The sequence below is a fragment of the Aplysia californica genome, unplaced genomic scaffold, assembly GCF_000002075.1.
Source record: "Aplysia californica isolate F4 #8 unplaced genomic scaffold, AplCal3.0 scaffold00251, whole genome shotgun sequence".
NCBI classification, from domain to species: domain Eukaryota; kingdom Metazoa; phylum Mollusca; class Gastropoda; order Aplysiida; family Aplysiidae; genus Aplysia; species Aplysia californica.
Genome location: NW_004797521.1, coordinates 347,019 through 357,811, shown reverse-complemented (window position 1 = coordinate 357,811; position 10,793 = coordinate 347,019). Strand labels below are relative to the sequence as shown.

General features: G+C 37.0%; 1 protein-coding gene across 1 annotated transcript in view; it reads left to right on the top strand.

Moving 5' to 3' along the window:
* Window positions 1–10,325, top strand: part of LOC101854642 (glucokinase regulatory protein) — a 23,228-nt gene extending 12,903 nt beyond the window's left edge. Inside the window, exons 11-19 of the mRNA XM_013083738.2 lie at window positions 119–222; window positions 2,366–2,461; window positions 3,202–3,299; window positions 4,170–4,246; window positions 4,967–5,057; window positions 5,812–5,891; window positions 6,741–7,001; window positions 8,264–8,398; window positions 8,896–10,325. Of these exons, the coding sequence (XP_012939192.2) occupies window positions 119–222; window positions 2,366–2,461; window positions 3,202–3,299; window positions 4,170–4,246; window positions 4,967–5,057; window positions 5,812–5,891; window positions 6,741–7,001; window positions 8,264–8,398; window positions 8,896–9,012 (1,059 nt within the window). The 3' untranslated portion in view covers window positions 9,013–10,325. The remainder of the gene's footprint in view (window positions 1–118; window positions 223–2,365; window positions 2,462–3,201; window positions 3,300–4,169; window positions 4,247–4,966; window positions 5,058–5,811; window positions 5,892–6,740; window positions 7,002–8,263; window positions 8,399–8,895) is intronic.
* The last annotated feature ends 468 nt before the right edge of the window (window positions 10,326–10,793 follow it).

Here is a 10,793-nt window from a genome sequence, read left to right as displayed (position 1 = left end):
CCCCCACCCCAACCCCTTCCTCTTCATACCCCTATCCCTCTGTCCTGTCTGTCCCCACTCCCTTGTCACGACCCCCTGCCCAGCAACCTATCTACCAAATTATTTCTATTGACCCCAGCCCGAGCCTATCACAGGCTCCTCCAGGATGAAGTCTGGCAGCACCACCAGAATCCTGCTGGAGACTTTGTCCATTGCTGCCCTGGAAGACTACTCCAGAGCAACGTGAGCTGCCCATAGTCCCATGGTTGTTGTTGTTCTCGATATTGATGTTGTTATTGTTGTATTTATTGGGACTTTTTGTTGTTTTCTGTTTTGTTTTCTTTGATATTGTGGGTGGTTGGCGGGTGCTCTGGTTTGGTTTGCCTCTTCTTTCCTATCAAACATCTATCGTTCTTATCTCCCCTTCTTCTATTTTATGTTTGTTACTCTCTTGTACCACCTCTAATCTTCTGGCGCCCATATGACCTTATGCAGTTGCGAGCACCATAAAACCTCTAATAAAACTAACTTTGATATTGGATGGGGAAGTGTTTGTTTTTTATGGTGTAGATTCTACTGTATGAATGTGCAGGTAGGTGGAGGACACTACTTGTAGATCTTTTTCTTTTCCTTTCCCTTTGCAGTTTCTGTCTGTCTACTGTAGTCTACTTTTCCCCTGCACTACATAACAGCTATGATGCGGATGTGCTTCTCTTTACCTCAACTGTGTGGACACAGCCTATTGCTTTGTGCTTTCTTGATGCAGCCAGATGCTGTTTTCTGGAGAATAATCAGTGCAGTGAAGAAGAAAAAGATGAGCAATACTAGTTTGGTCTATAAGCCGCAACATTTTCCCTTACCTTTAAATCCTGTTGAGTAGGTGGTTGGCGAGTGCTCTGGTGTGGTTGCTCCTTCTTTCCTATCCAACAGCTATCGTCCTGATCTCTCCACCTTCTTTTTTGTGTTTGTCCCTCTCTTCTTGTAACACCTCTAATCTTCGGCATTTATTTGACCTTATCGTGTTGCAAGTGCCGTAAAACTCTTACTAAAACTGAAACTTTCTCTTTTCCTTTCTCTTTGCAGTTTCTGTCTGTTTGTCTACTTTTTCTCTGCACTACATAACAGTTATGATGCGGATGTGCTTCTCTTTACCTCAACTGTGTGGACTCAGCCTATTGCTTTATGCTTTCGTGATGCAGCCAGATGCTGTTTTTTCTCGTAAACTGGTTTATATGTTTTAGTGAATAATCAGTGCAAAGAAGTAAAAAAGATAAGTAATACTAGTTTAGTCTATAAGTCGCAACATTTTCCTTTACCTTTAAATCCCGTTGAGTGGGTGATTGGCGAGTGCTCTGGTGTGGTTTGTTCCTTCTTTCCTATCCAACAGCTATCATCCTGATCTCTTCTCCTTCTTTTTTGTGTTTGTTACTCTCTTGTAACACCTCTAATCTTTGGCACTTATAATATATGACCTTATTGTGTTATAAGTGCCGTAAAACTCTTACTAAAACTAAAAATTCCTGTGATTTATGCGGTGATGTGGCTTATTTGTGGATTTTCCCAACTGCAAAAGAGTCCCTTCCTGGTCTTTTCTCAGCTCCATGTTAACTTTTCATGTCCACACTCAATGTTAAAATGTTGGCTCCAGAGTGTTAACTGTTCACATTGTTACTGTGCTAACTGCTCTCATTGTACCGAAAATGGCATAGGAAGCACTACTCAATCTGTTCAACTTCGACACTGAACTGTCCCCGCAGATTTATGCAAAAAAATTTAAAAATTATGCAAACTGAGCCCAAAAATATGAAATTATGTGATTCTGTTAATTTTAACAAAGAATGATAAAGGAAAATAATCAGAAATTATGCAAAAAATGATCAAATTTTGTTAAATTGTGCAGAGTGCATAAAACCACGGGGACAGACTGAAGAAGATTTCAGCGAACAAAATGATGATAATGTTGAATAAATAATGTGATTTACACATCTGTGTTGTGTAATCTACTGCAGTTTATAAACCAGTGCGGCTTATTTGTGAGAAAAACTAAAACTTTTAGAAAATTTTGTGGGCGTGGTTTCTATACAGGTGCGCTCAATAGCCTGAACTTTACAGTATACATTTTTCAAATATGCATGTTTGTACGTGTTCATGTTGTCTTTTTTTCCCTTCGCAGAGAGGGAGAAGGGGAAATGGGGATTGATATAAGAGGATGAAGAGATAAGATAATAACCTTTAAGGTTTGCTTTAATTTCTTTTATATTTTGTATTGTTAAAATAATTAATTGCTTTTGCTCGTTCTACAATCTTGAGTCTCTGTCGTTATTGAAGGAGTCAGTTTACATGTACATGTGTATGTAGTTCTTTCTGCATCTTGTACTTTTTGCAGAATCTCTCTTCTCTTCAAGATGTATGAGGATGTGTGCACCAGTGTGTACAAACAGACAGAATCAATGGCCTCTGTCATACAACTAGCTGGAGAGAGGTGTGTTTCTGTCAACTGGAGTGTCTTAGTCTTGTATTCCCTCTACGCCAAAGCTCATGTAACTTAACCCCTTCACTGCTGAAAAATGTCCATCAACATCAGTACTGACAAGATAAAATGTTAATTCAAGTAGTATTTAAACACAGAGAATTGTTTCAGAATAAGCAAAATCACAAGCTGTAACTTTACCAACTAAAACTTCTTTTGTCAGCCAGATTAAACAATACAAGAGTGGAGAATGCAAGACAGAACATACGTCTACTCAGCAGTGAAGAGGTTAATAATAACTCCCTTTGATAGCCTTTCATCTTTAGTCTCAATAGTCTCTTGGACGTTCAGTGATATCTTTCTTTGTACTCGTACCACCACCAGTTTTCTATTAGAGCATATTGAAGTTATATTTGAGTAAGAATACATTGTAAAGTTCATTCTTTGAGCAGCTTAAAAAAGTAGTTTTCCAAGTGTGTTACTCACTCATGAAGATTGTAAATATTTACTTAAAGAGTTATGATAAAATATGGGGGTCCAAATAAAACCTGAAATTTTTTGTACACTTTTTAGTTTTTAAAACTTTTCATGTCGGTGATTTATAGTAAAAAGAGAAAAATCACTTTGATACAAACAACACCACGCTTCTGGTTGATTGTTTTGACCACAGAATGCAAACCAACTTCTTCTTGACAGTCTGTGGCAGTTTTCAATTCTATTTTCTTTTAAAATCAATTACCACAACCTTTCAGCTTGCGCTCAGGGGGTCACATCTACTACCTGGGCTGTGATGGATTTGGCTTGATGGGGATGATTGATGCCTCAGAGTGCGTGCCCACTTACGGGGCCTGTGAGTCTCTTTTTTTCTAAATTGCTTCCCTACACTTTTGAGCCCAATGCCTGTTTTTATCAAAGGTTTAAAAGAAATTTTGTAGAAAAAAAAATAACAACTTGCAGTGTTAGATTTTAAATAGGCTGTTTCAGGGTTATCTTCTTTCTAAAGGGCTTTGGGGGGTAGGGAGATGTGGGGGGGGGGGGTGTCTATTTTTCTTGAGATAGAACAATCGATTGACAGAACAGCATAAAAATGAACTGGACAGAAGGGAATAGTTGAGGACGATAAATGACATCACCCATGTGCAATGTAGGTTTAGGTGTAATGATGATACCTCACCAGTAAGGGGAGTTGAGCCTCACACGGAAGAAAAAGCGGATTATCGATTCATATCTCCCGAGCTCACTCACATAGCTAATATGGAGGTTACGCTTATAATATTGCCATATGATTTAAATGTCACAGTAGTATTAAAATTTGGTATTGTCATAAATACTTTTTGTAGGTGGTTGGCGGGGACTCTGGTGTGGTTTGCTTGTTCTTTCCTATCCAACATCTATCGTCCTTATCTCCCCTACTTCTTTTTTATGTTTGTTACTCTCTTGTAACACCTCTAATCTTCTGGTGCTCATATGACCTTATGCAGTTGCGAGCGCCGTAAAACTTCTACTAAAACAAAACAAATACTTTTTGATGAAACGTTGTCATGAAGTTCAAGTAGGATGAAGGAGAAAGAACAAATAAAATGCCTAGTTCTTATCTCATGCTTAAAGAGTGAGCTTCTCTAACATTGTGTGCTCAGACTGCAAAAAGCATTTGGCCTAAGTAGTTGAAGCCAATGTTTCAGTTGTGTCATCTCTTGTTATTAATGCTTTTATCCATCAGCTGTGGATGACATTCGAGGTTTCGTCGAGGGTGGTTTCTCAGTACTTTGTAACAATGATGGAGACATCTCTAATGAGGTCAGTATGCAACATACATATCGTTAGCGTATTTCACAATCCACGAATGAAGCATTCAGATACTTTTGAGAAAATGTGAAAAAACTTTTTTATTAGTCTAATACGTGTTTTAGCCTCTTGATTTTTACAATTTTTGTTTAAGTTGTCATGAATTATTGATGCAAAGTAAAATATGAAAGATGATTTTTAAGATTGTGCGTACGTCGAATGCCTTAAGACAGGAGTTTTCAAATTGTGTTCCCTACGTGGATAGCGCACGGCAATTACGATATACCTATGAACCTGCCCCAACAGTCATCCATCCAAGACAATCACAACCATTTTCTCCCTTGTGTTTTTTTCTGTATGATAATTATAACAGCATCCAAGATATTCACCTGTCTAAGAAAGCTACTTTTCTCCAGGACAATGAGTGGCTGTTTTGGACAATTTCTAATATATATGCTTTGGTTACATCTCACAATATCCCAGACGTTTTTGCATTTCTTTGATACCTTCTTTGTCAGAGAAAATTATTCAGAGGGACTTTAGTACTTTGTATTAAATGAGAAATAAACAGTGAAAACCTGCAAGTGTAATACTTTCAAAATATTGTTATAAACAATATTCAGAGAATGTATTTTGGAGTTTATTCCACTTATGGGAAATTGTACCATTTGGCAGAGAATAGATGAAGTCAACTGGTTCATTAGTTTTGTTTTGTGTCATATTTTTTAACAGGGACCATACTACAGGATCTCTCTCAAGGACTTTGAGAAGGATATTCTTCCTCTGATTGGACACAATGACTTAATTGTTCTAATTGGAAAAGGTGAGTGTCTTTATCGTCTTTTTGTGATTCAGAGTACCTCTGCTCTTGTGTTTGTTTCCAGATATGTAACTGCTCACCCTTACTAATTATGAGTCCCATTTTTTTAGAAGAGGGTGCTAGATATCTACAACAGTAAGCTTTTATGTCATTTCAGCCTTTTAACTAGCTGCGTTTTCTTTTCTGTCTCAAAGGAATCTCTAAAGTAAGATTTTGAAGACAATGATATACAGTGGAGTCCACTATATGGTATGGTACATGGTAACTCCAAAAACAGCGGTACACCTAAAGAATATGAAATCCCCATTTTTGTTTTTTTCTTCTGTTTGAGCAACGTCTCTAAACCCATCTACACTGAAGAAAATCCAGCAATTGTGCAGATTGCAGTTTAAGCAGACTTTACTGTAGGTTATTTTGTCGCATACTCATGTGTCTGGTGGCTTCATATTTTGCTTTATTGATGAAAACATAATCGTGTAGTATTATATCAACAGACATAAACCTTCTAATAAGTTTTCCTATGAGTTTGAAACTAGAGGGATATATTACAATTTTATCTTGTGAGAAAGATCAAAGTAACTTAGTTTCTTTTTCATTTTTCTAGTAGAGGTAGGATCCTTTTGCCTATATCTGCTAGTATCTCGTTCACAGGTGATTAATCACTCTGTGTTATAGACTAAAGTAAGTAAAAAGAGAGCTAAATGTGTCATTTCAGCGTTATCAATTGAATATTTGTTTTCAATTTGTATTTCCCAAGAGATGATCAACAAGGTGGATTTAGCGTCCCTGGCCTCTTCCCAGTGTAAAATGGTCTGCATGTGTTTTCAACCCAATTCGGTCAGTTTAGACATTTATTTATTTTTATTTTTTTTTACAATTTGATATCATTTTGTATTTTAGTTCTCTATCAAGACAAATTTTGTCATCTAAGATATTAGGCCATCAAATAGATATGTACGTCACCTTCTTTACAAGACTGCAAATTGTTAAATGTGAAAATGTACCATGATAAAAAAAAATGTTCGACTCTGATAACCCCAAATGAGGTAAAAGTGCAGCCTTTTGGAAACTATCTTTTGGTAAAAGAGATGGGTTCTTACATGATATAATTGCTATATTTGATAACTTATTTTTTTTACAAACCTCATCTGAAGAGTCCTTGAACAAAAAGCTGAGTAGTATTTGCTCTGTCTCAGGTTTCAAAAGTAACCTATTGTTTCATGAATCCTGTATTAGATCTAATTGTTTCTGTCTTAAGTGACAGTGACAGGTATCTTCCTGCTGCTGACCATCAATAATTTATTTATAGAGGCACCAACAATCCATGTCCAGGTGCTGTTTTAGCCAATCTTCCTGCTGCTATCACTTAAAAGAACTCATAAAACACAGTGCAAACTACAAACCTGCCAGAGTTTAAGTGCATGCATCTAACCTTTAAGTTACATCTCCCACATTGTGAATTTCAGAATGGTTGATCTCTCATCCTTAATATGATGAGACTAGATTCATGTTTGAGAAAAAAAAAGGGGGGGGGGACTCAAAAAATTGTTTTCTTCATAAAGTGAACGGTGTGTCTATGGGTGCTCACATCCTTAAGGGGAAAGTAGCCTACCATTTGTAGCTATTCTGGGTTGTTTCCCGTTATGTTCCAAAATATTTATTTTCCTTTTTCGATTTTCTCCCCAGACTTTGTGTGTACAGGAACCCCTTGAAAACTTTGCAGTCGTTGTTGACCTCAAACATGACTTTTCAACTTTGGACACTGTGGCCTCTGACCTGGCGAAAGTCACCATGATTCGGCTACTGCAGGAGATAGCCGTTAAGTGGGTGCTGAATGGTGTGTCTACGGGTGCTCACATCCTCAAGGGGAAAGTGCTCAACAACATGATGATTGATGTGAAGGTCAGCAACAACAAACTTTTCCACCGGGCTCTTGGCATCATTCAGGTCAGTCTTACCTTGTCTCTGATGTTTGCATAACTGGAATAAAACTGCTTTGGCAATGAAGAAACAAAACACCATTCGGCTACCAAAAATCGAAAGCAAAAAAGTGAGCTTGTCAACCTTAATTCTACAGTGATTTTATATGGTTTACTTTTCTTGTTCAAGCCTACTGAAATCAAAAGTTGTTTCATGAATGAAATGGGACAAAAATGTATAAAGTGAATTCCAATTTACCCTCTTTTGGCACATGAGTGGTTGGTCAAACACCTCTCATAGTGTGTCTTTGTTGAAGAATTGTGCAACCATATTCAGCAAACATTTTCGCAAACCTTGTAAATGTTTTCGATGGACAAAATTAAATTTCATTATCAAGCATTTAATTTGTGTTAACAGCAAGAATGGCTTATTCTTTATTCTGTACAACTGCATAAAAGTAGTCATTTCTCCCCCTCGTTTGTTCTGTTTGTCTTTCAACCTCTGTGGACATCATGAATGACAAGGTAACCTTTTCTCCTATCCTCTATTTGTTCTCAGACTCTTTTCTTTCTCTCTTCTTTCTCTGCCTGCCGCTTCTCCTTCCTTTTTGTCTGAGTTTAACATTACTAGGCACAAACAGGTCATTTAAAGGTAGCGTTTGAAGCTCTGTGGATACAATAATTTTTTTTATGAAAGGGAATGAAGGAAGACTAAGGTGACACTCCTAAATTGTTATCACACATAATGTACATCTGTCATGAGAAATACATCTGTGTGTTTGTTATTCTACTACCACAAGTGTTGTACTTCTTGTTGGTGCACAGAGGGTCTATTTTTTACCAGTCAACCCACTGGGGAGTATAGGGAATCTCTTTCCTTGTACTGAGCTATGATAGCAATATGCAATTTTTAAAAAGTTTTACATTGATTGTGTGGGTGGTTGGCGGGTGCTCTGGTGTGGTTTGCTTCTTCTTTCCTATCACACATCCATCGTCCTTATCTCCCCTTCTTCTTTTTTATGTTTGTTACTCTCTAGTAACACCTCAAATCTTCTGGCGCTCATATGACCTTATGACTAAAACTAAACATTGATTGTTTGTATGGATGGTTGGAGGGTGCCACTAATAGGTCTTTCTTTTTTTTCCGTTCCCTCTGTTGTTTTTATTTGTCTGTCTTGCTTTTTCAAGGCACTAAATGACTGTTTTTGCGTTGATGTGCTTCTGTTTTATCAAGCAAACAAAAAGTAATACATATATATATATAATAGCGAGCTCAACCTCTTATTACAGAAATATTCTGGTGCTAGTGATGACGAGTGCCATTTGTGCCTGTTGAAATCCATCTACAACTCAGACAGTCCCAGTGAAGCTCAGAGGTCAGCCTCTATAGAGGACCACATCAAGGCAGCTTTTGGTGTTGAAAAGGTAAAGAATTTTATAAAGTTGTTAATCCAGTAGATGGCTTGTTGTAGAAAGTTGAAGTCTAATTCAAATTGTACATCTTATTTACATAAAATGAACATGATTGATCAGCTATCTGCTCTCTTGCTTTTGTTTTTGCACTGTGGGACTCAGAGTCTTAGGATCAAGGAAAAGCAACCTTACCAAGGCTATAACGTTCCTACTCCTACCACGCAGTCTCATTTCTCATGTAACAGTGACTAATTATTCATGTATGTATCCCCTTGGATGGAACGATTGCAGACTTCTCTTTGACCCCTTTTGCCTTCAAATTCTTTTGAATTTACTGTCTAAGATCTCTGTTCACAGAAGATGTATAGCATTGCAGCTTGTTAAATGCATACCACTGTCAGTCTCATATTCAGAGTTCAGTCTCTCCTGACTCTGCTCTTTAGTATCATGTTCAGAAGCTTATAAATGTCAAGTTCACATTTTGACTTTTTAACATGTCTTTTCTCAAGGTTGTTCCAAAGGCCATCTTACTGGCACTCTCAAAGAGTACAGTGGATCAAGTGAGGCAGATGATGGAGAAACAACCCATTGTCAGGAAACTGCTGATGAGGCAAACTCAAGTTTGACCTGAGGTGTTGGTTTTTCAGCACACCTTTTTCGATACTACAGAGAGAGAGAGAGAGAGGGGGGGAGAGAGAGAGAGAGGACATAATGGTGGATAGTGTGTTTTTATATATATATATTTTTCTCTACACTGTAGTAGTAACAAGAGAACTGTGAAAGATTCATGGATTCTAGTGAAGGTTTTGGACGAGAAAAATGTTGATTTTTATATTTGAAAAACTATAAATTGATAAGTGCATTAAAATTTTTTATAATATTTACTAAGTCGCCTGTCAGTTTCATATATTAATTTTCCTACTTACAACAATGTGATGTACACAGAATGTTATTGCTTGTTGTTGTAAAATCTGTTATTGTTGTTGATTAGATTTAATTGATGTTGATTAATGCGTACAGTAACGTACATATGCATTTCAAATGATTCTGAACATTTTGTTCTGTGTTCGGCAGGGGTCGTGTTTTTTTATACAATTTTATTGCTAAAGAGTTGACAACCTTCATATATATATATATATATACATGTGTGTGAAAATCATCGTGTGTTTAGACTCTGTGTTTTGTTTTGGTGACAATAGGGCTGCTGAGAAGTAATGTGCCTTACTACTGTTTCATGTTGTCTGAATTCGGAACTAGTCTTAATTATTGTCATTTACGTACATGATTAATAGGTGTTATTATAATGGTGTTCCGCTCTTTCTACTTTTCTTGAATGGTACTTTTGGTTTTACAATTCCAGTCACAACAAATCGGCTAATATTCTACCTTCTACCTCACCGTAAACTTCAGGCCTGAATAAAATAGTATTTTATATAAGTTTACATTTGTTGGTTTTGCAGTATTAGTTTTCATGATTCTCCCCCGGAAGTGAAACCAATTTGACTTGTATAAAACAAGAGCAATTGATTGTGACATAATAACGCTCAATGTGATGCTAATAATGATGGTGACAATGATAATGATTGTGATACTATTAAAATATTTGTCTCTATATCTTGCATTTAAAAGGGCTGTCTTTACAATCATTTTAATCAGAGTTTCCTGCCTGTTAACCCTGTTTTACATTCCCTTTTATAATGCTGTTTTGTGACTTTATATGTCTAACATGAGTGATCTCAATTTCCTTAATCCTATGTCTTGAAATTGGATCTCAAGGTGCTTATTATTATCATTATACCAATGCCTGATATCAGATTGAGCCGAATGAAGTATTTAACATATTTATCTTGCTTTAACCCATACAGTTCTACTTTTATATTTGCACTTGTCTTATTTTGATTATTCTTTGTACGGTAATAAAAGATCACTCAGAAGCTGACAAAATTTGTTAAATCAAAAGCCTGATCAGTTACCCGACTTGTGTGAAAAAAATCTAAGTGAAACTGCTACTGTGGAATCCTGTTATAACAAGAGGGAGGGGACCGGAGTGAAATGTCCGTTACAGCAGGATTCTTGTTACAAGGGATCCAGTAATAAATTCAAGGGAAATAGTAAAGTAGGCCTAATCTATGAGTTTGGCGTTCTGTTTATTCCTTTTTGTATTTCCCCTGATGATGATTTGTTCAAAACATGATCTCTAGGTCTTACTTGATAAAAAATCGAATTACGTTTCTTTCTCTAGCACTAGCAATATTGACAGCTCGGCGTTGGCGATCAGACAGAAGGGGCTCTGGCTCAAGGCTAACTCGCCCGCTGTGTTGTCCACCACCCCACCACACCCTGTGGTGCGTTGCGTGTGCTTGCACACCTCACACATTCACTCCATCTATCACAGCATTGTGACCTC